This window comes from Apium graveolens, chromosome 7 (genome assembly GCF_009905375.1).
Source record: "Apium graveolens cultivar Ventura chromosome 7, ASM990537v1, whole genome shotgun sequence".
Lineage (NCBI taxonomy): Eukaryota > Viridiplantae > Streptophyta > Magnoliopsida > Apiales > Apiaceae > Apium > Apium graveolens.
In genome coordinates this window covers 22964880-22992434 of record NC_133653.1, presented here as the reverse complement: position 1 = coordinate 22992434, position 27555 = coordinate 22964880, and the positions used below count along the sequence as shown (strand labels likewise).

General features: G+C 33.3%; 4 protein-coding genes across 7 annotated transcripts; 3 read left to right on the top strand and 1 right to left on the bottom strand.

Moving 5' to 3' along the window:
* Positions 1-6635: 6635 nt before the first annotated feature.
* LOC141673398 (secreted RxLR effector protein 161-like) lies at positions 6636-7715 on the top strand. Its single transcript, XM_074480143.1, has 2 exons — positions 6636-6773; positions 7098-7715. The coding sequence occupies exons 1-2, from the start codon at positions 6636-6638 to the stop codon at positions 7713-7715; spliced, it is 756 nt and encodes a 251-aa protein (XP_074336244.1).
* Positions 7716-13525: 5810 nt separating this feature from the next.
* Positions 13526-18477, top strand: LOC141672566 (allantoate deiminase 2). 2 transcript variants are annotated; one of them, XM_074479185.1, is made up of 12 exons: positions 13526-13785; positions 14305-14393; positions 15555-15658; positions 15731-15815; positions 15933-16049; positions 16337-16446; positions 16527-16632; positions 16750-16836; positions 17243-17485; positions 17596-17721; positions 17811-17972; positions 18136-18477. In XM_074479185.1, the coding sequence occupies exons 1-12, from the start codon at positions 13656-13658 to the stop codon at positions 18256-18258; spliced, it is 1482 nt and encodes a 493-aa protein (XP_074335286.1). In that variant the 5' UTR covers positions 13526-13655; the 3' UTR covers positions 18259-18477. The 2 variants fall into 2 exon arrangements, with proteins under 2 accessions (XP_074335286.1, XP_074335287.1); XM_074479186.1 differs by lacking the exon at positions 13526-13785 and adding an exon at positions 15268-15418.
* A 333-nt stretch (positions 18478-18810) lies between these two features.
* LOC141672296 (C-type lectin receptor-like tyrosine-protein kinase At1g52310) lies at positions 18811-22627 on the bottom strand. The gene is made up of 6 exons (XM_074478865.1): positions 22499-22627; positions 22320-22412; positions 22185-22224; positions 20801-21223; positions 20095-20665; positions 18811-19607 (listed from the first exon to the last, which is right to left on the bottom strand). The coding sequence occupies exons 2-6, from the start codon at positions 22398-22400 to the stop codon at positions 19100-19102; spliced, it is 1623 nt and encodes a 540-aa protein (XP_074334966.1). The 5' UTR covers positions 22401-22412; positions 22499-22627; the 3' UTR covers positions 18811-19099.
* A 757-nt stretch (positions 22628-23384) lies between these two features.
* Positions 23385-26821, top strand: LOC141670808 (uncharacterized). 3 transcript variants are annotated; one of them, XM_074476811.1, is made up of 4 exons: positions 23403-23540; positions 23934-24100; positions 24870-24979; positions 26386-26821. In XM_074476811.1, the coding sequence occupies exons 3-4, from the start codon at positions 24883-24885 to the stop codon at positions 26607-26609; spliced, it is 321 nt and encodes a 106-aa protein (XP_074332912.1). In that variant the 5' UTR covers positions 23403-23540; positions 23934-24100; positions 24870-24882; the 3' UTR covers positions 26610-26821. The 3 variants fall into 3 exon arrangements, with proteins under 3 accessions (XP_074332911.1, XP_074332912.1, XP_074332913.1); XM_074476812.1 differs by having other exon boundaries at positions 23419-23540; positions 24010-24100; XM_074476810.1 differs by lacking the exon at positions 23934-24100 and having other exon boundaries at positions 23385-23540.
* Positions 26822-27555: the final 734 nt, after the last annotated feature.

Here is a 27555-nt window from a genome sequence, read left to right as displayed (position 1 = left end):
CATAAAATTAGCAAATAATGATCAAGTTGCAGTAGATCGAGTATGTCCGAGTTGTGATATTGAGATAGGGAGATGTCATTTTTCAGTTGATTTGATACCTTTTCGGTTAGGGGAGTTTGATATTATTTTAGGAATGGATTGGCTGTCTAGTAATAATGCTCAAATTGACTGTGCGAATAAGAAAATGAAATTGCAAACTGAAGAAAATGAAACGGTAATATTTAAAGGTGAGAAGCAAAAGCAGAAATTCCTATCAATAATGCAGACGAGCAAGGAAATTTTGTTATCTACAGTGACGCTTCATATCGTGGTTTAGGATGTGTATTGATGCAACATGGTAACGTCATTGCATATGCGTCGAGACAACTTAAACCCCATGAACAGAAATATCCTACGCATGATCTCGAATTAGCAGCAATTGTATTTGCATTGAAGCTTTGGAGACATTATCTGTACGGTGAAAAATGTGAAATCTACACGGATCATAAAAGTCTGAAGTATATCTTCACGCAAAAGGAACTAAATATGCGACAACGTCGATGGCTGGAATTGATTAAAGATTACGATGTTACAATCAGTTATCATCCAGGAAAAGCAAATGTTGTAGCAGATGCGCTAAGTAGAAAAGAAAGATTAAATTGGTTAACTTCGTGCGAAGAATTAGCCAAGGAATTCGACAAATTGGAAATCGAAATTCGTATTCCCGATGAATCTGCAGAAACTATCTACGCTATGACTTTCCAACCAGAATTGCTGGAAAAGATTCGCCGTTGTCAAGAAGAAGTGATGAGTCAAGACGACAACTTAACAGGAGAAGAGATTACAACTCAGAAAGATAATGAAGGAATTTTACGTTTTGCGTCAAGAATCTGGATCCCTAACGTGGCAGAATTAAAAGAAGAAATTATGCAAGATGCGCACAATTCGAAGTATTCCATTCATCCAGGAAGCACGAAAATGTATCGCGATTTGAAGGAAAACTTTTGGTGGCCGAATATGAAGAAGGAGATAGCAGAATGGGTGAGTAAATGCTACACATGCCAGCGAGTTAAAGCAGAACACCAACGTCCGAGTGGATTATTGCAACCATTAGACATTCCGGAATGGAAATGGGAACATCTAGCGATGGATTTTGTGGTAGGTCTACCGAAGACTAGGGCAAATCATGATGCGATATGGGTAATCATTGACAGACTTACGAAGTCAGCACATTTTCTACCAATTAATGAAAGATTTTCGCTCGACAAATTAGTGCACATGTATCTCAAAGAAATTGTGATGCGTCATGGAGTACCAGTATCAATTGTATCGGATCGAGATCCTCGTTTCAATTCAAGATTTTGGAGGCAATTTCAAGAATGTCTAGGAACGAAGTTGAATATGAGTACAGCTTATCATCCGCAAACTGACGGCCAAAGTGAAAGGACAATTCAAACGATTGAAGACATGCTACGAGTTTGTGCGATCGATTTTGAAGGCAGTTGGGATGAACATTTACCCCTAGTGGAATTTTCTTATAATAATAGCTATCACGCCAGTATTGGAATGCCACCGTATGAAGCATTATATGGGAGGAAATGCAGATCACCCGTGCACTGGGATGAAGTTGGAGAACGCAAGATTTTGGGTCCAGAATTAATTCAGCAGACAAAAGAAAAGATTGATCTTATTCGAAAACGAATCGAGGCAGCACAAAACAGACAAAGCAGATATGCAAACCAAGCCAGGAAGGATATGGACTATCAGGAAGGAGAACACGTATTGCTCAAAATATCGCCATGGAAAGGATTGACCAGATTTGGCAATAAAGGGAAATTGAAGCCACGATACGTTGGACCATTTGAGATTTTGAAGAAAATTGGGAAGGTTGCGTACGAGTTAGCTCTACCACCCCATATGCAGCACATTCACAACGTATTTCATGTATCTATGCTTAAGAGGTATAATCTTGATACAAGGCATGTAATAGAGTATGAACCAGTAGAACTTCAGGCAGATTTGTCATATGTAGAACAGCCAATAAGAATTCTGGATAGGCAAGAGAGAGTATTAAGAAATAAGTCTGTGTCATTAGTGAGAGTTTTATGGAGAAACCCAGTGGTTGAAGAATCAACCTGGGAGCTTGAGAGTGAAATGTTAGAAAAGTATCCTCAGATATTTGTATAATTAGATTCTGAGGACAGAATCTTGTTAAGGGGGGGAGAATGTAACGACCAAGGAATTACGCTTGTATTATGTTATAATAATAATAAATTATGTGTATTATTATGAGATTAAATGTGTTAAGTCGTTGAACCCTAACTGCTATGTGTTATGTGTTGGTTGTTTTGATCCGAACATGTTTTGGATAGTTATTGAACGTTTTATCGTCAGTTATATATATTATATCAAAACCTGTACAGCTCAAAACTATGTTTTAAAAGCCCGTATTTCAAACAAAATCATTGGCCCTATTTTGCCAAAAATGCCCTATACCGTATCGCTATTCTGAACCCCTAGACGTTTTACCAATTGACCTTTTTCGCGAAAAACGACTTTTCCGGACCCCTTCGGGTACCAAAAGCCCCACAAAAATCACATTTTTATTTTTATATGATCATGAAATTATCATATATCATTTTTCTTTGTATTTTTGTATTTTTCACAATTTTTGGGAATTTTTAGTATTTATTTTGTATTTATTGGATATTTAAAAATTCAATATTAATACCCAAAAATTATAAAAATTGGGGCCAAATATTTTTATTAAGAGTGTAATTAGCCCCTTAATTTTATTTAGGGGTATTATTTTCAGTACTATAAATAGCTGTTTTATTATTAATTAATTAGTTAATTATTATTAAAAATCCAGAAAATCAAGAAATTAGTTTGTTGGTGAAGAACAACTGCAGAATTAATCTCTAGATTTGAAGGTGATTCTGTTGTCCAATTCAATCATGTGAGTAACCAAAACAAAGCTCTTGATCTGTACTTTCTATTCCTACCATCAATTTCATGTTTTGTTGTTTAGATTTTCAATTTGTATTTTAGGGTTCTTGGACTGAAATTGGGGATTTTTGATTATGGGGTTCTGGGTTGATTTTGATACTTGATATAGTTGTATATACTTGTTTACAGTCGATTTATGCTATTTATTTCAACAAAAGATTGTCCTAAGTGTTAGTTCTTAGTTTCAAGTTTATACAATTTTATTTTAGTTCGTTTTTGATTTTGTATGAATCTGAGGTTATTTTGATTATAGGGGTTAGATTGTAGAGTTAATAAGCTTTATTTTAAGCTATTATGTGTAATTTTTGGTGTACGAAATCGGTACTTTGAGTTTTGGTCGGAAATATTATGATTTTGATCGGAGAAATGGTTCCCTGGGTTATTAGACGAAGTTGTTGGCGTGATTGTGTTCCTGGAGTGATTTTGAATGAAAACCCACCAAGAAACGAATCAAACGGTTGTGTTTTGACCTAGAAACCGAGCTCGTCGGAATCTGCAGCAGTTGCCGGCCGATGCTCTGTGTTTCGCCGGAGAAAACGACTGGGACGACAGGGATGGAAGAGGACGACGGAGTTGTGTTTCTGCAGTCACATGGAATCGATCGGGATAAAGACCTTGCAGAATGATTGCCAGGAAGCCAAGGAATTGCTCGCCGGAAAATCTTGCAGGTGGCCGGAGTTTTCCAGATTCAGGCGGGTCGACCCATGTTCTTGGGGACCCGACTGTTGACCCGAAAACCCGGAAACCTTGACCCGGTTTTGATCTTCAAAACCTGATTACCTGTTCTGGTTTCTTGTTTCTGAATTATTTTATTAATTTAGCAATTCAAAATTAGTTATCTATTTAATTATTTAATTATTTATGTAATTATTTATTAGTTATCTAATTAATTAATAATTGGGTAATTAATAATTAGGTAATTAATTAGTAAATAAAGATTAGAAATAATTAAATAATACGATTAATAATTCGATAATTAGTTATTATTACGAGTAATGATTCGATAATTGAATTATTATTCGAGCGTTAATTATTTGAATAATATTGTAATAATTATTCGTATCGTATAATTAGATATCCGTAATTAATTAATTAACGAATCATACGAGTTTCAATAATAATCTAATAGATCGATAATTATGCGGGAGTTGCGAGTGGCTTGTGAAGATACGAGTAATTAATCGTTAAGTGATTTATGATTCGTAGTTATTCGATAAATAGCGTATCAGTTAATTAAGTTGATGGATTATTTGTAAATAATCGATCTAATCGAATAAATATCGATAAGTTATAAATATTATAATAAATTGTGATTAATCCTAATAATTAGGGATTTATTATTTTAAATTATTAAATAAGTAATTATTAATTATTTATTAATTATTTATTTATTAAATATTTAAAAATTGATTAATTATTTCGATAATTAATCACATAATCTTCAATAAATCGTAACTTCTTCGTTTTAACTCCAAAAATTATAAAAAAAAATTATTTCTGACTTTGATTTTCCTTAAATAATTATTTAAAAATTATTTTAGGATTTAAAAGGTTATAATAACTATCTATATTGAATAATAAATTGAATTATCAGTGTTTAATTCATAATAATTCAACCGTTAGTCCGATTTGAGTGAAACGAAGACCCCTAGACTCAGAAAAATGAGACGAATCCAATAAAAATAGTTGTAAGTTATAATTTCTTCTGAAAAAGAGTGGTTGGTGATAATTGATAGTTCGAAGGTCCTAGTAGGGATATAATTAAGCCGAATAAATCCCGAAAAATTATAATAAAATCAGATACGACTAGTAATGCAGGTATAAGTCCAGAATTGATTCTAAAAATAATTATAAATTTAGAAATTAATTATATGCTTTACGTGCTACGTGCTTTATGTGATTATGTGAATAGATGTGCTATATAACTGCATGTATATATATATATATGCGAGTCAGATAGAAACGCATGGGTAGACTGATACGGTTGCGTGATATCAATTCAAGATACACGTATGTAGTAAATTATCTAAACACCTATCTTTCCATGATTTGTTCAGTGTTAGCAAGGCAGAACAAGCTAGGGTCAGAAGGCAGTGAGTTAAACCAGGTTAAGTACGCGAAAGGCAAGTACCCCTAACTTCACTTATCGTTCAAGTGATGTTCATTTCGAATTATATTATGCAAGTTTTTCCCCTATTCTAAATTCAGAATAGTGATTTATATTTCTTTTCTATCGTATCAATTCTCTTTGATAATCATTGTTCATATTTCAATTCCTTTACCCTTGTTACATGTAGTCTGGTATATCCTGGTATTGGGATATATCAATAGCATTCCAAATATTCCGGATGCTAAGCTTTGGACTGGATGGTTACTTTACGGACTGGGTTTTACCCATGCCATTAATTAATAGGCCATAGTTGCCTGAGTACTCCTAATGTTGGTTGGGTCTATGCAGTTGGGTATAGATCCGCACTATATTCTGACTGATCAGCAGGTTATAGTGCATATGTTGGTTCTTGTTCCAGTCTTGTTCATTTGGCACTCGCCAGTGTTGGCAAATTGTTATCATATACAGATACAGATGGTTGTTCAAACCAGCGGCTTATTGGTTCATTTATTTCTCGCTCTTTATAATATATATATATTGTTGCAAGCTTGTTGAGCAATTTTGGCTCATTTCTTTTATTGTCACTCCTATTGTTTTACAGTTAAGGTAGAGAATGAAACCCATCAGAACCCGCATTGTCAAGAAGCGAGTCAAGCAGCGGGACCCTCTTATACCAAGAGTGTTCCTTCCTATTCCCGAAGAGAGTTTTGAAGTACCAGATCAGGTGTAACAGGATAAGTAGTAATGTTGGGTTGAATAAAAGTTTTGTGTAGTTTGAATAAAAGATTGTGTAGTGAAACTGTAGATAGAATAAAGTTTTGTAATAAAGAGAGTTCTTGAGACAGGTTTTATTTAGTCGGGTTTGTAATAAAGTGTAGTGCATGATTCTTGTTTCCAACCTCAACCCTTAAAAGATCCTGAGTAGTGATAGTTCGGGGTAATTATTATATTAATATTCCGCTTGTGCAGGTATAGTTGGTAATTGTTGTTAATAATGCCCCAAATCTATACCCCGGATTTGGAGGGTGTTATACTGATAATGATGCAACTGGGAGTACTTCACCTATGCATCCTACTCTACGTCATTCCACAAGAGTTTCGAAAAAGCCAGCCTACTTGGAGAATTATGTTCATAATATTCAGACATACTGTAACATAGTTCATGTGGTTGACTTGCCCATGCCCTAAGACTCATATTATTTCTCTGCTCGAGTCAGCTCTAACACTGATCCCATCAGCTTTAAACAGGCCATTCAGCATGCTTATTGGATTGATGCATGAACTCTGAGCTCTCTGCACTTGAAGATAATAATACTTGGAGAATCACTACCTTGCCACATGATAAAAAGCCTATTGGTTATAAATGGCTGTTTAACCAAATACAACCCAGAAACGTTACAAATCGCGTCTTGCCGTGCTCGGTTGCAAACAAACCTATGACATTGATTATGCTGAGACGCTCGCCCCAGTAGCCAAACTCACAACAGTTCGAACACTCTTGTTTGTGGCTGTTATCCAAAATTGGACCACTGCGCAGATGGATGTGTCCAACGTCTTCTTACATGGCAACTTAGATGAAGTAGTTTATATGAAGCTCCCACAAGGCTATACAGGCATGGGGTCTCGAATTTCTGCAGATTCTGCCACTGCTATTGCAGTTTCTATAATTCAACTGGTATGACTTCTGGTAAAATCTTTGTGTGGCTTGCGACAAGCGCCTAGGCAATGGTTCAACAAACTAACAGAGACCTTGCTACCACTGAGCTTCACTCAATCCAAAACGGATTATTATTTGTTCACAAAGGTTCGAGGTGATTCAATTACTCTTGTGTTAGTTTATGTAAATGACCTTCTGATCTCAGGAAACCCAGTTGATGAAATAGCCTATCTCAAACATATGCTAGCACAGAGCTTTCACATGAAAGATCTAGGCCCAATCAGTTATTTTCTAGGTCTCGGGGTTAGCTGATCAGACACTGGGTTCTACATCTCACAAAAGAGATATACTCTCGAACTTCTACATGAGTTTGGTATGTCTTTAGCTAGTCCACTCAAGTTTCCCATGGATTCTCATCTGAAACTAACTCCAACGACTGGCACACCTTTCACTGATCCTCATGAATATCAACGCATGATTGGAAAATTAATCTATTTGACGGTTACAAGGCCCGACATCACCTTCCCAGCACATGTGTTAAGCCAATATATGCATCATCCAACAGATGCACATGTGGCTGCTGCTAAGAAGCTACTTTGTTACCTTATGAGTAACCCTGCTCAAGGCATTTTGCTGACTTCTGCATCCTCAATTGCTATTCAAGCATACTCGGACAATGATTGGGCTAACTGTCCAGTGACTCGTGGGTCCACATCTGGCTTCTGTCTTCTCCCGGTTGACTCTCCTGTTCGTTGGAAGTTCAAAAAACAAAATGTAGTGGCTCGTTCAACTGCCGAAGCAGAGTATCGCGCCATGGCTTTGACTACGTGCGAAATTACTTGGCTCACAGTTCTTCTAAAAGACATGGGCATGTCTTATCTTCCTCCTGCAACCTTGAATTGTGATAACCAAGCAACATTGTCTATTGCAGCAAACCCGGTTATACATGAACACACATAAACATATCGAAGTTGATTGCCACTTCGTGCGAGACAAAGTCAAATCTGGTGCCATTAAAACTGCTCATGTCCCTTCACAATCTCAGCTGACATATCCCCTTAGAGCATCTCCAATTGAGGTTGCCAAGGGGTTGCCAAATCTTATGTGGCATGGCACCCTTAGTTGCCAACCTATTGAAGTTCTATGGTTGCCTACCAAGGTTGCCAAAACTTGACAACTTCCTAAAATGGTTAAAATACATATACAGATGCAAAAAATTTATATCAATAATGTCTTTTTTAGTTTATGAGTCATTTACAATTTAATTTAAGGGACCACATAGGCAACAATTAAAGGTTGCTAATTATTGGAGTAGAATGTTGCCAAGTTGATATAAAATTGAGTGAAAATAAAATTATTAATACATATGATGATTTGACAAAGTTGGCAACTAGTTTGACAACCCCTTTATCGGAGATGCTCTTACAAAGCCGTTATCAGTCAAGCAACACTACTTTCTTTTGGACAAGATGGGAGCTGCTGCCAACACCCCAGCTCAGCTTGAGGGGGAGTAAAGAAGGATATTTGCTCTTACCACCTTCGCATAGTGTTTGTCTCTATATGCAGGGACCACCTATATCTCTCATAAGATGCTTTTATCTATTTTTATCCTGTATAAGGTTACAAAGGACATTTATTAGTCTGTGCTTGTTACAATATTCCAACGTTTCTCCTCATCTTCTATATAGAGGGAGTATATCGAGTATGAATGAATACTATATTATCTTGCCTTTGATGTTTATTTCTCATTTCCAAGTTTGCAAATTGCTCATTTAGTATATCAATCATTAGAATTGTTCTAAAAAGTGGAAATCAGCATTGTTCGGTAGAGTATCCTTTCAGTTATTAATCGGTTAATCAGTGATTAATCGGAAGTGTTTAATAAAATATAAAAATAATTAATTTGTTAAATTAAATATATTAATTTAAGAAAAAATGCAATAATTAATCGAATTATAAAATCGAATCGGTAAAATATATTCGAATGATTAAGCAATAAAATTGGTGATTTTTAGAACAGAGCTTATGACGTAAAATTTTCTTTTTAAAGTTTAAAATATAGACTTGACATTATTGTAATTATACAAAAGTTATTATATATTATTGAAATGTGTTATGTTTTATAGAGTAAAGTTCTATGGAGTCCACCTTTTAATTGTAGTACTTGGAGTCCATCTATGTTGTGCAAATAAAATATCTTCTAAAATGTGTTATCTTGCAAAACATGTTTCACAAATATCATTACTTAAATAAAATCATGCAAATCTCGTATATTTATAAGTACAATATGTATGTTCTGCAACATGAACATTTATGTTCTGCAAACTAAGCATGTTTTGTAGAATAATATATTTTGCAACGTTCTACTTGTAAAATCTATGCAAACTGCAAGATTTTCAATAAAATTATGATATTTGTAGAATATCATTCGAAAAATAATACGTTTTGCAACAATTTAAGCTATATTTTAGTTGCAGAACATATATGGACTCCAATGACTTTATTGAAATAGGGGACTCCATAGAACCTAACCTATGTTTTATATATCATGTTTGACAAATAGAAAATCACATGTGCAAAATTTAATTTCGTGAATCCCTTATTTCAGTCGTCTGTACTTCACTTAAATCGAACGCGTTTGTAGATTAAAACGTCTACCCAAGGAAGAGAAGCCAAAACTCTGTTTTTATAGGAAATTAAATAAACAGAAGGGCAGTGATAGGAAATTAAATAAACAGAAGGGCAGTGATTGGATGACAATGGCAGCTGGAGTGTACTTAATTATAATCTAATATAGAGAACATAATAGTGTCAGTAATACGCTCCCCAATTTTTAGAGAAAATTTCAATTTTCACCCTCTTATTTTGTTTCAAAAAGAAATATGTATCAATATTATTGAAAACTCAGTTTGCACCCCTCAACTTGAACCTGCCAATTCATAAAGCACCCATTCGACGGTTATTATTAAAAAAATAAGGGGTAAAATGAGAATTTCACTAAAATATTAACTAAACTAACTTTTATATTTTTCAGATTATATTAAAAATTGAATTTATTATTATAGCTATAAAATAATATCTTTAAATTTTTTGAATAATATTATATAGTTGAGTTTTGAATTTTAGGAATATTATTAATGCCAAAAATTATGTAATTCTACCAAAATTAAATTCAAAATAATTTTTTTTATATATATTTAATTTAATGTAATTATTTCATTTTAAAGTCTTTGACGACGTTATGATTTTAAAATGCATTTAATGAAAATATTCTGATCAATATTAATATTTAATATACAAGAAATCATTTTTATAAATATTTTAATTTATTTTTGAAATTCTAACTAAAATTTATTTACAATTTAAAATAAAGTTTCCTTTTTACCCTTTAGTATTTTAATTATAATCTGCAAAAGGGCGAATACTGTTGAAGTTGAGGGGTGCAAGTTATATTTCCGAAAGTTCTCGTACAAAATTGTTTTTCAACTTTGTTTGAGGGTGCAAAGTGCAATTTTCTCCAATTTTTATCTAGAACACACATATCTATGTACATACAAGTTGGAATTTTTGAAAAAATATTTTTTTTTATTTTTTTGAATGAGGGTAATACTGTTTATAATATATCTTGCCCCAATAATATTCTAGACGGTATATATCCTAGACGGTATATACTGATTGATTGATTAATTGAATGAATATTTATACTATGATTACACAAGTGAAGTCGAGTACGCAAGAAGATTAGTAGAAAATGAGATGAAAATGGGGATGACGAGGCTATGCATTTTCACATTGTGGGTTGTGGCCAACCAACATGCATGCAGTTTAAACTTTGAAGTCCGCGACTATAATATAGTGTCCGTTTGGAAAATTTTAAAATAAGTAACTTATGACTTAAAATTAATAAATGGCTTAAAAGTGATAAGTAGAAAATACTTATAAGTTAGTTAAGTGTTTGGTTAATTTTACTTATAAGTCAGAATTTTTTTTAACTTAAATGAACTAAAATAAATATTTTTAAAATATGATTATCTTAATTCATGATTTTTAAATTAACTTAACATTTAAAAACATAAATTTGAAAACTAAAATTAATAAAAAATTAAAAAACCATAATAAGTTGAGAAAAAGTACGTCATTACTAACATTTAACTTATCAGCTTATAAGTTGTAAATTCAACTTATAAGTTGGGTCGACAAACACTGATCGATAAGTACTTACGGGCTTATAAGCCAATAAGCCACTTATTTAGTGGTTGTCAAACAGGCCCATAATCATCCTATCATGTTCTCCTTTGATTCACCTGCTCGTACAGCAATGGAGCAGTATTAGAGTTATCAAAGTTTTCTAATCATGTGCTATTGATAACTTGTTAATTTGAAATAATTGTTTTTATAAAATTTATTTGAATATAAAGGGTTAATTAATTGCATCATAGTCAATTATATTATAAGATGTAATATTTAGAATCCTTTTTGACTACTAATTTGGGGAATATAACATCATTCGCTTAAATTTATCAGAATTTAAGAAAATTATCATTACTGCCATTTAAAATTTTAGAATATTAGCTTATAATGTGATGTGAAGCATGGACTTATAAAACATTTTAACAAAACATTTCATTTATATAAATATTTTCAAATTCTAATATTTCAATTTTGACCCATAATATTTTTACAATTGTAAAGTTTATATCAAATTCGGTGAATTTAATGTAAAAAATTATTATGTTGATCGATGCGGAATTGATTTGGATATTGATTTTTGAATTTCGAATAATTTTTCTTTACCGGAGCATATATAATAATTTATTAAAACTAAAATATTATATTCATGTAAATATGAATAATTATATAATCTATGATACAATAAACTTAAATTTGTCAACAAATAACTAATAAAATTATAATAATATATATTAAATGATATTTTAATATTTTAATGAATCCAATTTTTACCCTGATTAATCTTTCCGATTAATTCTTGATTTTCGATAGCTTAACCAATTTAATTACTAATTTTTACAACATCTGTAGTTAAGACTTTAAATTGATTTGGATTACCCACTATCCAGACTTATATTCAACTCGAAAATATGAGATATTTCTCATACTCGTTTTATAAATGACCGGATCTTGGTGAAAAATTAAGCCAGAATAAAAAGTGATCTCGAATCTTAGCACTAATATACTCGTTTAAATTAGATTTCATATTATTTATTTTAAAATGATCATACCCGAATATTAGAGGGTGAGCAACCAAAATACCCACCATTTGGGGAGATTTGCCCAAAATACCCACCGACGGGAAAACCGTCCAAAATACTCACTAAATACGCATTATCATCATGTATATTCTATTTTTAGAAAAAAAATATAAAGAATACGAGACATGCGTATTCACTCAGGTGAGAATACGCATGTCTCACATGCGTATTCTTTGTATTTTTTTTGAAAAATAGAATACGCATCTGTAACATGCGTATTCAGTGGGTATTTTGGGCAGTTTTTCCGTCGGTGGGTATTTTGGACACTTGAAACTGAAAAATTGTGTATTTTGGGCATCTTTTCAATATTAGAATATGATCCATGATTTATATTCGATCTGAACCCATATATGGATTACTTTTTTAACTCATTATATTTTTAAGTAAATAATAATCATTTTATATTTATTAATATCTTATTTAATTATATATTTCCCACAAAATACAATTTATTGAATGTAATAAATTATATAAATAATGTATAAATTATGTATATATAAGTTTTAATTCATAATAATAAATATTATTATTATTATAGTATGATATTTATATTATATTAAATGTGAACCATCTAAACTAGGGGTATAATCGAGCCGATATAAGACGAACACTGTCAAACTTGACTCGAACTCGATTAAAAACGTTCGGGTTCGGGTTCGAGTTCGACTGAGTCTTAAATTTTAAGTTCAAAGCTCGACCCTTAAAATATTCGATAAGCTCGAGTTCTACTCGAAAGCATGAATCGATTTTACCAAATATTGACAAAAACTCGAAATATGATCGGTTCGGTTTGAGTTCGATTCGATTAAATATATAAAATATTAATAAAATACTAAATATTTATATAAAAATATATTTATATTAAAAAATTAATAATAGTAAAGGCTCTTAGGAGCCAGTAATTTGAAACTCGAATTCGGTTCGGTAAATAATTCGAATAGAATCGAGTCTAATTCGAATGTTTTACAAGCCAAACTCGAGTAACTCACGAATAATTTGACTCATTCACACCCCTAACCTAAATAATTGAAATAAAAATGATATTTATATTAGTAGATTATATTTGACTCGTATTTTTTTTTTGAAAAATACACTTACATATATTAATTTGCTTCCGAAATAAGGTTACATCAAATAAATTCAGGAGCAGTTTGATACCACTCCATTAGACCTGACATGAAAACGCAGCTCGTATTTAATACATCATAATCGATTTATATTCGATTTGGATCCGAATTTTATATTTTGGAGATTAGTTTTTACCTTAGTTAAAGGATTTACATCCTGATCCCTGATGAAGGATGGATTCTCCCCCAGGCCTACCTAGTTGATTCGTGGGGGTGGGATCTTCATGAATGACTTCCTCTTTTTGGATTTTATTGCCCCCACCTCACGAGGCACAAACAAACTACACTTCCCGTCGATCAAATAAAATGACACAAACTACACTGCTCGCACCAAATATTAATAAAATTATAATATATGTATGGTCTGATTTCACTCTAGGCACTCACTCCTCACATATCATCATCATCATATATAAGCACTTGCGTGGCCTCCTTTTCTTCTGCTTCTCCCTCTTTAATCTTCCTACTTGCTCCTGTAGAAGCCACTTCATTCTTCTCCAGCCATGGCTTCTCTCCGTCCTTTTTATTTCCACAACACAAATATTATATTTTGTGTTTTATTTATCTTGTTTTTCTCTCTAGCTTTCTCTCTTCAACAATCCCTTCTGCTCATTTCCAATGACACTTACTTGGGTAATTTTTTAATTTTTTTTCTTTGGTTTTATGAATTTTTATTTGGTGATCAAGATACCCTTTTTGTTTTACTTTAAGAATATGATTGATTTGTGTTTTTTATTGTGATGTTGTTCTTGATTCTTGATTGTGATAGTTGTATTTTGATGTGTATTTCTATTCATGCAGGGGCCAAACAGAACCACCTACACTTATTGTTATTATTATATTATAGTACAAGTAGTTTTCATTACCATTCAAGATTCTGTATGTAGATTTATATTATATGCAAATCACACAAGTTGCTCTGCTGTTTTGCCTGATTGTTTAATTTGCATCCCATTGTAACTGCAATTAAAGGGCTACTCCTTATTTTTTAGATGGTGATCAAATCGTAATTACCTTGCATTTTAAAGAAATTATGGAATGCTGAAGGGTTGATACAAAATATTGTTAATTTTACTTTGTGGTGTGTTTATATTTATGTTTAGTTGTAAGTACTACTTGGATGTAACTTTTTTAATTCTTTGATTTGATTAGATATTGATAATTCTGAAGTTCCGAAGACTGAGTTGTTCCCGGAAATTTTGAGAGATGAGGCAGTTGGGAGACTTAATGAGCTTGGACAGGTAATTTGATAAGACTTTATTCTCTTCACATGTATAGCTTACAATCTTTAGTGTTCTTTTGGAAGAGTTAATAAGTTTCAAGTTGTAAAAATTGAACCTTCATATATGACAGTTTTGAGATTAGTTTCTAATGCTAGACCAATATGAGCTGTTCTATAAAACCAGCACTAAGGAGAAGGTGCGGAGGTATGGTTGAAATGTACATTTAGCTTAAAGTTGTATGGTTGAACTAGCTTATGTGGGTAATTATGAACAGTTGTCAACATATTAGTATTGATGACATCTGATTGTTTGTTCAAAAGGTTTGGTGGTCAATTTTTTTTATTTTATTTGTAAAGATTGAAACACTGCACCATTTTTATGGTTTATACTTTAAAGTATCATATAGATGTTAAGTTATATGCAAGTATTAGTATTTATCTACAATAAAGAAAGGACAAGTGCATAACAGGTCAGCCGAGCAGCCATCTTTCTCATTGTGCACTTGAAGTTTTGAACCTGTAAATTAAAGTAATAATTTCCGAATGATAACTTTGATTTACAAAAAGTTTTTATGACGATAACATATCCAAAATTACAATTAAGAACATTAACGACAAGAGTGTGATCCAGCTAGCAATAGTTACCACTAATCTTACTCCGTAAAGAGTAAAAAAAATTACGCTTAAGGTTTAGAATACTATGGTTACTGGTGAGTTGACATGCTTAAAACTTTGAAGAAAGACAAGCTACTTGTATTGCCTTAGGCACAGAGTCATATATCGTTTTTTCTTTCAGATGACCTAGTTGATTAATTAAAAAGAACTTGTTTCTTAGCAAATGGGTTTCTGCTGAACCTTCCTCTCTTTGTAATGTCCCCTCTTTGCTCCACCAGTTAAAATCTGGGGAAGTTTGCTGCTCAACAGACAAATAAATTTAAAACACTGGGGGTGGGATCTCGCTACAACTGAGGTCTGGTACTATGTTAGCGACTATCTCCTCTAAAACCTTAAGGTATTAGGAGGAGGTCGTGATTGGATCATATGGTATATCTAACATACGTTACACAAATCTCTAATTCTATTCTCCTTTGGACAGACCTCCTTTTTTAATCATGTATTACCACTGTAAATTTCTGTGTGTTAGTTCACTGTAAATTTAAATGTAAATATTGCATGGCAGGTAAGTGATGCACACGGTTATCTTGAGAGGACTTTCTTGAGCCATGCTTCTGTCAGGGCCGGAAAACTGATTTCCAATTGGATGGAGGATTCTGGCTTAACTACGTGAGTTATTGACTTACTTTAAAATCTTACAAAGAATGCATAAACTCAATTCGGTCTTATATTAATTTTTAGGTGGGTGGACTCTATGGGAAATGTACATGGTCGAGTTGGAGGGCTGAACCCAAGCAGAAAGGCGCTTCTAATCGGTTCCCATTTGGTAAAGCATTTACTGTTTAACTTATTTATTTTGATACAGTCTTTGTTTTCCTGTGGGCTGTGGATAGTTTACAGATTTATATTCAGGCTAGTAGTTGATTCTTTGGTTTTCCAACAGGATACTGTTATTGATGCTGGAAAGTTTGATGGTTCACTTGGCATAGTTTCTGCTCTGTCTGCATTAAAAGTTTTGCACGTCAATGGTAGACTAGAAAAGCTGAGACGGCCAGTTGAGGTTAGCTAAATATTATCTTACATTTATATGGGTTAATTTTGTCGTATAAAAGTTAGGTTTTTGTATTTTACTGTTGGATATTTTAATCATTGTCAAAAATACACTTTCAGTATAAATTTTTGTTCAGGTTGTTGCTAATATTTTAATAAATAAACACTTAGTGTTGGTGAACTTAATTATTTGCGGATTGTTTTTTTTACAATTTTACCATGCTTGAAAAATTTGCAGCATTGCGTAGTTATATGTCAATTTTTTTTATCGCTTATCCAAATTCTTAAATATGACAGGTGATTGCATTTAGCGATGAGGAAGGAGTTCGATTCCAGTCTACATTTCTAGGAAGTGGAGCTATTGCTGGTATACTACCAGTTTCATCATTGCACATACGTGATAAGAGGTTTATATAAGTTATTTACATTGTAAATCTCATAGTAGTAGCACTAATTTCTCATTATGTTTAAAAAACAATCTTTTCAGTGACGTGACAGTTCAAGGTGCTCTAAAAGACAAATCAATTGTAACCAATGAAGATTCCCTTTTGCATCTCAAGTATGATCCTGAATCTGTTTTTGCCTACATTGAGGTATGGGGTCCAAGTTCTTATAGACCACACTATATGGGAACATTTTTTTAAGAAAGAAAGGATTATGTTCCTTTTTAAAAGTTATAATCTGGTGTCGTATTGCGTTTGACAATTCAGATCCACATTGAACAAGGACCTGTTCTAGAGTCAGTTGGTCTTCCTCTCGGTGTGGTAAAAGGAATTGCTGGACAGACGAGACTAAAGGTATATGTGTGGTCTTAGATTTAAACTACTTAATTTATTTTGCATGCATATAAGACCTATATGTTACTGGTTTAAAATTGAACTTATACAAAAGAGCAAGGAAAACAAAGTAAAGGAAATAGATGGAAGTAATTCTATGGTTTCTCCCTATATTACTTGGTCAATCTATTTATATATATTTTTTACTGAGTCCGAAAGAATGTAGTCTTCTATCAATTTTGAGATACGTATTTATGCTGAGTAGTCTGTGTTATCAGATCTCTTCTGATATGCCAGCTCATTTCCGGGACATGAAACTGTTCCCAAATATAATAGGTTGTTGTTTCTTAAGTTTGTGACGGTCGATTTGTTACATGCACAAGAAGATTTTTTATATCTTTGTTGTTTACCTTATTTCACTTTGCAGGTGACTGTGAAAGGTTCCCAAGGACATGCTGGTACAGTACCCATGTCAATGCGCCAAGATCCTATGCCTGCTGCAGCAGAATTGATTGTCTTGTTGGAGAGTCTTTGTAGATATCCAGAGAACTTTATATCTTACAGTGGTCAGTGTGATGCCTCTGTTGTGGAATCTCTTAAAGGTTCTCTTGTTTGTACTGTTGGAGAGATATCAAGCTGGCCAAGTGCAAGTAATGTTATTCCGGGACAGGCAAGTTATTTTAGTTGTCCAGGCTTTCAAATTCAGATGGCACTCTTTAATATGATTTGCATAATTATCATAGAAGGCAGATTATCATAAGCTGGAATTTCTGCTTGCAGGTGACATTTACAGTAGATATACGTGCAATGGATGACTTGGGTAGAGCGGCTATTATTTATGAATTGTCAAATAGGATGTATCAAGTGTGTGATCGCCGTTCAGTTTCTTGCCTTGTTGAACCGAAGGTGTGAAATTTTTAAATCATCTTGTCATATACTTCTGCTGCAGTTTGTTCTTTTTTCCCATGCTCACTTGTAGATTGGAACGATTTCAGCATGATGCCAATGCAGTGATTTGTGATACTGGATTGAGTTCCCAGTTGAAATCCGCAGCATATGCTGCTGTAAAGAAAATGGCAGGCGAAGATGTAGGTGAAGTACCTGTGCTAATGAGTGGAGCTGGACACGATGCAATGGCAATGTCTCATCTAGCAAAGGTTTGTAACTTCTGTTTTATTCTTCTTTTGGAACTAAAGATGAAACAAATATTTTACCTATACAAAAACAATTACCTAAACTACTCAAAATCACAAATGTATTTCTGCAGTCAGTGGAATAATTCTTTGTTATAACATATATATACACTGAAATATCGTTCAGGTTGGCATGTTGTTTGTTCGTTGTCGTGGAGGAATAAGTCACTCCCCTGAAGAACATGTATTAGATGATGATGTCTGGGCAGCTGGTTTGGCAATCCTGTCATATTTGGAAACTCAAATGTAATGATACATTTGCCAACATGTAAATAAACCATAATGCATAATCATGCATAAGTGCGTCTGTGTTCCTTCTCTCAGAGTCCTTTAGACATCAGAATCCTGATTACTGTTAGTTTGCAAAATGCAAAATAGGGGCAAAATGTATATTTCCAAAAATAATATTTCTCCCAGTTTTGTATAATAATTATATAATAATGTTATGTAATATAAAAATTAGGTAGAATATGTTAATCGAATTGCTGTATTTGTAACAAATCCTTGTCGCAATCATAAAATGACATCGTTGTATTATCATCAAGAATAATTATCACGGCTACTAAAGGGACCGACACTGAAACTTGTCAAGTCTGTGAACAAGTCATCTGAGTTTATATTCAGGTTAATCGAGTTGTATGTTGTTTATGAATGTTGTGTTTGTAAATCATGTCAGTAACTGAATAAAATTGGAGTTACAATATGTTAGAGAGTCAGCTTACAATATGTTAATAAGAATGTTGTACTGCAAAATAAGAGACATTACAAAACTTTTAAGCATACAACAGCCAGAATTTTGTCAGAAAACACATTGTAAAGGTAATAGTACAACATACCAACAAGTGGAACTACTGCTACATCAGTAGTGAACTAAACCTATTCCAAAGAAAAAAAAGTGAACTAAACTGGTACAACTATGGTAACTAGTATCCTCGCTACAACATTAATTTAGACGTGTAAGATCTAAATTAATGTTGTAGCAGAACTGACCAACAATAGTACAGGTAAGCAAGGAAGCTGTTACAAAATGACTTCTTGCACATAGAGATGAAGTTTGTGTAAACCGCATAAATAGACATCACAGCAAATTTCTAGGCCAACTGTTGTAGCTGGTGAACAACATGCGACATTCTAGGCCGCATTGATGGTACATGCTGTGTGCACGAATAAACAAGGTCAACAACCTTCTGAATGATTCCAGCTTCTGGAATATGCGAAGAAGAAGAAGATATGAGAGGGTCCAGAAGCTCAAGGTACCGGTGGGATTGGGCAAGAGGTGTAGCCCATTCAAATATACTTTGATAGCCCACTGAATCAACAGCCTGTGCTGGTCTGCGTCCAGTGACAATCTCAAGCAACAAGACGCCAAAGCTGTAAACATCACTCTTAGTTGTTAGCTCATTCTTGTAAACAAATTCTGGAGCAAGGTAACCGTGAGTACCACCAGCCATAACTGTCCTTTCATGCATCACTTCCCATGGCACAAACTTTGACAGACCAACCCCCATCAAATGTGCACCAAAATCTTCATCAAGAAGTACGTTACATGCACGAATATCTCGATGGACAACTTGCGGTTTGACCTTGTCATGGAGAAATCTATGCAAAAAGAATGTATAGAAATAAGGAATTCACAGACAGTAAAACTGCATACAGACAATTTAGCAAAAAAAAAAGCATAGACACAATACTTTTAAACAACTAAACAAGCTTAAGCAAGAGGCATCTAATAATCAGTAAAATAAACCGAAATATCAAGGATAATACTTTCTACTTCGAAGAATGTTAAGGGCTCTTCAGAATAGAGATATATTTTCAAGAAAAAGCCATATCCACGGGCCAATAATTTAAAAGAGCACGAGAGGTCAGTGGAACTACATCGCACCTTAAACGCAGCAAGTGCTGAAGCCTACCATAAACAGTGTAACACTGCTATCAGCTATACTCACTTCTAGAATAGGAAAATTAATGCAGTTCCTAACAAATTTGCAATGTAATATGACATTGCTTCAAATTTCAGTCTACTGAAAGTCCAGTACAAAAACTACATGCATGAAACTTAGGCAGACTATAAGAATCTACTTACGCTATTCCTTGAGCAAGAGTGGTGGCAACTTTCATCCTCATGACCCAGTCTAAACTTCTACCTCCCTTAGGAATGTGGTGCAGCCATCTGTCTAGTGGCCCATGTATTATGAACTCGTACACGATGTAGCGATCACCATGATCATAGCAGCATCCTTTCATGGAAACCAAATTAGGATGATGAAGTCTTGCAACCCTACCAATTTCAGTATAGAATTCTTTTTTTCTTTGGAAACTTGACCTCTTCAACCTCTTAACTGCCACCCTCGAACCATCAGGTAGAAGCCCGCTATATGTGCCACCTGTTTTGGCATCCCCAAGAAGACGGTTTCCTTCACTGAAATTCTTAGTTATTGATCTTAATTCCTCGCGTGTGAATATTTTCCATGATGGTGGGACTAATGCTGATGCTGCTGGATTAGACAGCTTGCGAGATTTTTTACGTCTTTTACTCCGCTTAAACACCAAGAGCCAAACCACAACACCTAAAGTTGTGCAAAGTATTACTCCACTAACAACAGCAAGGCTAATGAGATACTCTCTGTGACAGTGCTTATGATGACATTTATTCTCTGAAAGATACACACAGAAATTAATATTAATTCTTGACAATATTGATTCAGAGTCTCAAAGTCATATAACAATACAGCTTACCAATAAGAAATGAAAAAAATCAGAGAGATAGCTAAGAGAAGGTAGTGAGATACCTATATAAATCATACAAATATAAGCATGCGATGAATTGCATCTCCCTGTATTGAGATTTGTCCCATTGGTTGAAGTTAGCGTACACAAAGATAGCTTTTCTTCATTCTGGCATGCCAAATTTTTACAACTGGATCTGAGGTGTGTCTGAGGAATAATAGTTTCATTCCAAGATGTATTATCTGACCATCTCCAATCCACAGCAATTGTACTGTTGTTGCTTCTGCCTCCAACCCAGCATCCATTTCCAACTTCACCACATAGCTTCTGTACAAATCTTAATTCCTGAAGTGAATCAACTGCCGCTAGGTGCCCATCATTACCTTGACAATGGTTCTCCGATTTTTCCCATGATGTAGAGTTTTCTATATAACGAAAACACTTTTGCTTACTCGGGCTCAAAGTCCAATTGGAAGGGCAGAGTCCTGCATGACCATCATAGATTAAACAATATATTTTACAATGTAGTAAAATGCACTAAAACTACAAAACCAAATTTATTACAAATAACAAAGGTAGATATATCATCTCTAATCATCTCATGTCACATTTGTAACATGTTTTACTGAATACACCAAGTTTTCTTGAGTTGTTGCTTCTTTAGTTGGTCCTTTTTTTCTTTAAGGGTTTGAAAACCATATATGTATTTGACAAGAAAATGTATAGGGCAGTTTTGCACTTAATATGTAATAAAAAGAAGTATTAAAGGGAAGACATTCTTCATTCTGGATAACTCAGAGAAAATATGTTTATAGCAATACTTTTAGATAACAAGATAAAGAGGACGAGCAATAGAGGCCTTTCCATTCGAGACCACCTATCATGTAGTAACTAAGGTCTCCTTTATATGCAAATATCATATTAAGTGAAATCCACTTATCGCTAGCTCATCAAGCAAGAAAGCTAATTACCTCATCAAGCAAGAAAGTTACTATATCAAAATATGTATCTTTGGTACAACTAAGTAAAAGAGACATGGTTCAACCCAAGTTTAGGTTTGGGTGCTAAACCTAGGCACTAAGAACTAAACAACAATCTATAATTGGTTCAAAGGATCTTGCTAAATTCAAATTTCACAAACAACACAAAAAAACAAATCAATTCAAAAATTCAGAATGTCAGATTCTGCATCTTGTTTATCTATTTGAATTACACTCTTCCATCAATCAAATAAAATCAAGAAAGATACTATATAACCATCTTTATACGGAAAAATGACACTGCAATCGAACAACATACAATAACAAAATTAAAGGAAATTATAACAAAAGGTTAAGTAACTTCTATTTGGGGGAAATTAAGATGAAAGATGAATTAATGCAACATAATAGCCACAAAAATTTGAAAAAGGACATTAAATTTCGAAAACAAGTATTCGAAATGTACCTGCACTACTAGTATCATTACCAGAAGAAGCTACCAACACCTACAAAAAATGTAAAAAACCAACAAAATCACTAAGTATCAAATCCAAATAATTCAAAAAACAATTCTTTTTCCATAAAGTTCAAAACTTTATACCCTGCTGGACTCTCCAAAGTTAAGCACAAAGCAACCCACCAAAAGAGAAAGAAACTGAGAATAAAGGAGCTGCCTTTCCATATCAAACAAACCCTAAACATCAAAATACACACAAATAATATCAAATTACACAAAAAAAAATCATCAAATCTTGAAATTTAATAAGATAATAAGCTTACCCAACAAAAATGTAAAGATCATAGAGGTGAATATAGTTAAAAAGAATTAGAATCTGAGTAAACAAGAAAATGAAAAAGGTATAAAGATTACTACTAGTATTTTCTTGAAAGATTAGCTAATGAAGTGAGAAAAGTGAAGGAGTATTTATTAGTAGTACTCCCTCTGTCCCGTCCATTTCTTTACCGTTACTATTTTGGGCCGTCCCATCCATTTCTTTACATTCCAAAAATAGTAAGTTTTTAATAATATAAAACACTATTACACCCACTAACTTCCTCCACTCTCTCAAATCTATTATTAAATAGTAATAGGTCCCACTACTTTAACCACTTTTCATCATTTTTCATTATTTTACCTACTTTTATATATATATATATTGGTCTCCGTGCCCACCAGGGATGTAAACATCCTGGTGGGACGGAGGGAGTAGTTTGCAGTGACCCACATTAGTCAGTGAGGAGTAACTCTTGGAAAATGTTGGTTGGGCTGTATATCCTATTTTGGTTAAAAAAACACTGAGAATAATTTCTTCAAAAAATGCCAAGCAAATAACACATGTATTATCGAAATCGAAAATATATTATCTTTATTATGTTCAAACGAGAAAAAAATATTAATTTGGTGAAATTATTAACTTATCGAGATCTTACGATAATTTTATAACTTGTGAGTAGTATAATTTATGCAGAGTTATTCTCATTCAAATTGATAATAGACCTGTGAGCTACAAAAGTTATTTGAATAAAAAAATTATTTGAAAGTTAATGGATTCTCAATATCACACAAATTAATGTGTACTTGATTAATTTTTAATCTTATATAATTACCTTTTTTAAAAAAAAAAAATTAGATGCCCACGAAATTGGCCCAATCACCCAAATTTGGCACTACTTTCATTGGGCCTTTTGGGCTTGTGCGTCTGATAATCTTGTATCATTGATTTGAATAAAAGATCTTTACTTTTTCTCTTGTGCAGATGCATACAAGAAGCAGCTTCAACACCTCATTATCAAAGTTTGTTCTCTTAATTCTTGAACTGAGGTATTGTATATTTGTATTACACACACAGACACACACATGTTTTTAATAGTTACAATTTTACTTCTGTTAAAGTGTTTGTTTTAATGACAGTTGTTAATAATGCTTATCATGTCATATCTCGTAGATGATTATTGAATAGAATGTTCATGTTGTATATGAATTTAGCAAATTCTTATATAGGGTGATGTTTGTTTTCATTACTGATTAATGTCGAAGCACTTTCGTGTTTGATCAACTAATTTTATTACTTGAAATTTGAATTAGTTTAGGTACCACATTGCATTAATCACTAGTAATGTCGAATGTGGGCGTCTGTCCTGTTTGATTATGTAATTAGTATATGCGTAGACATGAAACTGTTGAGTAGTTACAGGCGATACATATCAAATGCAGTTGGAAATGATATATATGATTTTTCGAGACAATTGAACCACAGTTGTAGATGGTTTCTTGTGGATTGAAATTGTAGAACAGACAAAGGGAAGGGAGACTACTGTAGTTATAAGGATAGGACGAATGGAAGAGGGTCTTTTCATTGGAGATTACTTGTAGTGACCAAGGTACCTTTTAGGTTTTAGCACAGCACATTGGTAATATGCATATATTGTATTAAGTGAAATATGTATCCTAATTTATCTCATTAAGCATGATTATACTTTGTCGCTGAAGATGGGCACGAAAGAAAGGAATTACAATTTATCATTGGTCTTAATGAGCTGATTGGAATCATTGATCTTTAAAAAAATATGAATATTACATGTCATTGCAAAGCTTCTTATTCTGGTGTCTTTTTTCTCCTTTTGAGTTACACTAAATGGATTCTTTGAAACACGGATGTTCTTATTCTGATTAAGTCAAGCAAAAGTTTCACTTCTAGTCCATATGGGAGATCTGTTCATCTTAAAAAATGACACTATTATCTGCACTGCAATTCTATACATGGGGCTGTATCATGCCCAAAATCTGTAATTAATATTTTTCGTTTGTCAACAATTTAGATAGCCTCTTGCTCTTCGGCCACTAAATTAGCTTACCACATGTGTAGCTTCCAAAAGCCTACAATTTATCTGTTAAAAGATATGATCCGGAGGCTTGTGTGCCTGGCCCTGCGAGTTTATAGTTCCAGTTCATAGTGCTATTCAACTTTTCAAACAAATGCTATTAAGTATGAACCTATTAAGAAGAAAGCGATATTTCATACAACTTACAAATTAGTCAAACTGTACCTCGTACCTATGATCGACAGCTCGCAGTCATGTTAAATTTTGATATCATATTTTTTTTTGTTTAAAGTGTTGGTCCAAATTTGTTGGTTATCTTTCTTTGTAGGCTGGATGTAACAATGGCAGGAGTAATGGAGAAGTTCATTATTGCGTCAATGTTTATGTGCATAGTTCCGATTGCAATTTTGTATGGTTTTAACCATGGGCTGTTCCCAGGTTGGTATTTGTTCTGGTCTTCACTTATTCTGTTTTTCGTTTCCACTCATTATAACTAATCAGACACATTAAAGCATCTTGAATTCTGGTTCGTTTTGCTTGGGTATTCAATTATTGATTTAAACTGGTGGTTCACTTTCCTCGCTCACTAGCTGTACATCTGAGTACTGTACATACGTTATAGTGTAGGTGAAGGTAGAGCATGCAAGTTTAAATATAGCTCATTTAATTGAGTTCAGATTTACGTTATGTTAGCTTTATTGATCAATGCCAATAATTCTTCCTATATCTTGAAGGGCCAGTTTAGCAATGTAGGAGTCAAGAACTTGGTGTGGCCAGTCCAGGCCTTTGTATTATGGGATATTCATTGAGGCTTTTGTCTTTGCATGGGCGTAGGATTTATTTTGGTGCTTTTTGTCTATTTGCATGGTATAGTTCCACCTTTGTGTGAGGGTTCTAAATTTATTTGAAATCTGTTTTTACAAAAGGTGCCCATTGTAGCTTTTGTTGAAAGTAGCTGTCCTAGTTTTCATGGAAAGTCATGTTTCTATGCATTGTTGTTAGCCTGGTATGGGAATGTAATTTCCAGAGGGCACTCTAAAAGATCATATAAAGTAGCATGCTATGTAGATATTATTTAATTTTGCTTTTGCTTTACTTCTTCATGCAATCTGGTTTGGTTTTGATTAGTAGATGGAATTATATTTGTCAACCACTGGACGTGTATCCATTTGTTAGGTTCTTGGTTGCATTGTCAAATACCACTAGTGCACCACATCTAGACACTCTAAAATGCAAATCTAGTAACATAAGATGAAAAATTGTGACATTGCGTAATCCAAGTTTGTTGGGTTAATATTTAGATGTATCTATCCCCTTCAAAAACAGAGTTTACTACTGTCTAAAACGAACCTCCTCGATTTTTGTGACGTATTGTACATTTCAATAGAAACAACAGCATAAGAATGTACAGTTGAGTTAGGTAACAAATGTGAAGAATTTAAATATCAATGATGACTCGTTATGAATCTTTAAAAGGATTTTTCATTGTGTTGTAGTACCTAGCATTCCTCCTACACGCAGAGATCTATTTAGCTAACCGCGAGCAATAAGGATACTAGCATTTTAGGAGGGTGAAACTGATGGTGCAGTGTGTTGGTTGGTTGGGGCTATATTTGTAATGCTGGCTTAGCAAAAACTTTGTGCAGTCTGTCCTTGAAATTTCTCCAGACGAGGGTCTAATTCTTATCATATACCAGAAAAAATAAAAAAATTATTCACATGTTCGACTCATTGATCTAGCTAGTTTATGAAGTGTGTAAACTTGTCTCTAGTTTGTGAAATAATGATTCAGATGTATTTGTGGTATCTATTGCTATTTTTGAATACCATTGGTTATGCAACAGGTAGTAATGATCTATCATCTTCTTCGTTGACACTGTTAAGTGGGTTCGTCGCTGTCATATCAGTTAACGTGGTAATCATATTCTACATATATTTGGCAATGAGAGAACCTTTGCAAAAGTATGAACCAGATCCAAAATTTCTTTCAGACGCCAATGCTAGTGTTAAGCAGTTTAAATCTGATGAAAGTGGGGAATCTTTGTCAACTTACAAGAAAGAAGAGTAGGATACTTGGTTTAATTCGATTCCCTCGGGTACTGGAAAACGCTACCTGTAACCATCACTCAAGCTGTCAAGCACAAAAATGTTTATGGTTTGCTCATCACTTGTGATCACTCTCTTAGTTATGTAGCTCATTTTTGTATATTTTGATATGAAACCTCTGTCTGAAGTAGGTAGTGGTTGTAAGATTGTTTAGTGTAAAAATATGTTTTCATAGACTAATTCTAACTGTGTCATAGTTTTGGTAAGAAATACTCTGTCCCAGTTATCTGTCTTGTCTTGTTTGACTGATTCAACTTTAACCGTAAATAAAAACTTATTCATTCATTATTTTGAAAATCTAAAATATATATATTAAAATAGATTAAATATACTTTCTAATAATATAATTTTTATAAATATTTTCGATTATATACTATATGAAATTTTAATTCAAAGTTGTGTTAGTTTAACCGTAGAAAGTCAAACAAGACAGATAAATTGGGAAGGAGGGAGTAGTATACAAAAATCGGTCAACCCGCTGATAAAGTTTTTCTTGCTATAAATAAAGATTAGAAAAAGGAGGTGAAAAAGTCGGATGTTTTTTTAATATTCGGCATAGAAATATTTGACTTATTTATTTGTAAGTAATGTTTGTTATTAGAGCGTCTCGAATGGTCGAATGGGGTGGCCAAAATGTCACGTGACACGATCTAGATTTCAGAGGATTGATAATAATTTATAGATTTTCAGAGATTTTTGATGATTTTAATTCAACATGGATTTTAAGAGAGTTGATGGAAAATTCATATATCTGGGTTTTTCGTAAATCCATCAAAATCTCATGAATTTTAGAGAGATTTCAAAAAATAAAAAATGTATTAGCAAATCCATCAAAATCCACAAATTTATCAAATAAAAAAAATCAATCGACTTTTGAAAACCATCAAATTTTGATGAATTTCTTTCAA

Bases quoted from the DNA above. Each gene is read 5' to 3' on its own strand.
- LOC141673398 (XM_074480143.1), top strand. From the start codon at position 6,636: ATGGATGTGTCCAACGTCTTCTTACATGGCAACTTAGATGAAGTAGTT. The intron at 6,774-7,097 runs GTATGACTTCTG...ATCTCACAAAAG, and splicing joins CAGTTTCTATAATTCAACTG to AGATATACTCTCGAACTTCT.
- LOC141672566 (XM_074479185.1), top strand. From the start codon at position 13,656: ATGGCTTCTCTCCGTCCTTTTTATTTCCACAACACAAATATTATATTT. The intron at 13,786-14,304 runs GTAATTTTTTAA...TGATTTGATTAG, and splicing joins TTCCAATGACACTTACTTGG to ATATTGATAATTCTGAAGTT. The intron at 17,722-17,810 runs GTGTGAAATTTT...GAACGATTTCAG, and splicing joins CTTGCCTTGTTGAACCGAAG to CATGATGCCAATGCAGTGAT.
- LOC141672296 (XM_074478865.1), bottom strand. From the start codon at position 22,400: ATGGAAAGGCAGCTCCTTTATTCTCAGTTTCTTTCTCTTTTGGTGGGT. The intron at 21,224-22,184 runs GTACATTTCGAA...ATGGTCATGCAG, and splicing joins TAATGATACTAGTAGTGCAG to GACTCTGCCCTTCCAATTGG. The intron at 20,666-20,800 runs GTATCTCACTAC...TGTATCTTTCAG, and splicing joins TATTTGTATGATTTATATAG to AGAATAAATGTCATCATAAG.
- LOC141670808 (XM_074476810.1), top strand. From the start codon at position 23,476: ATGCATACAAGAAGCAGCTTCAACACCTCATTATCAAAGTTTGTTCTC. The intron at 23,541-24,869 runs GTATTGTATATT...CTTTCTTTGTAG, and splicing joins CTCTTAATTCTTGAACTGAG to GCTGGATGTAACAATGGCAG. The intron at 24,980-26,385 runs GTTGGTATTTGT...GTTATGCAACAG, and splicing joins TAACCATGGGCTGTTCCCAG to GTAGTAATGATCTATCATCT.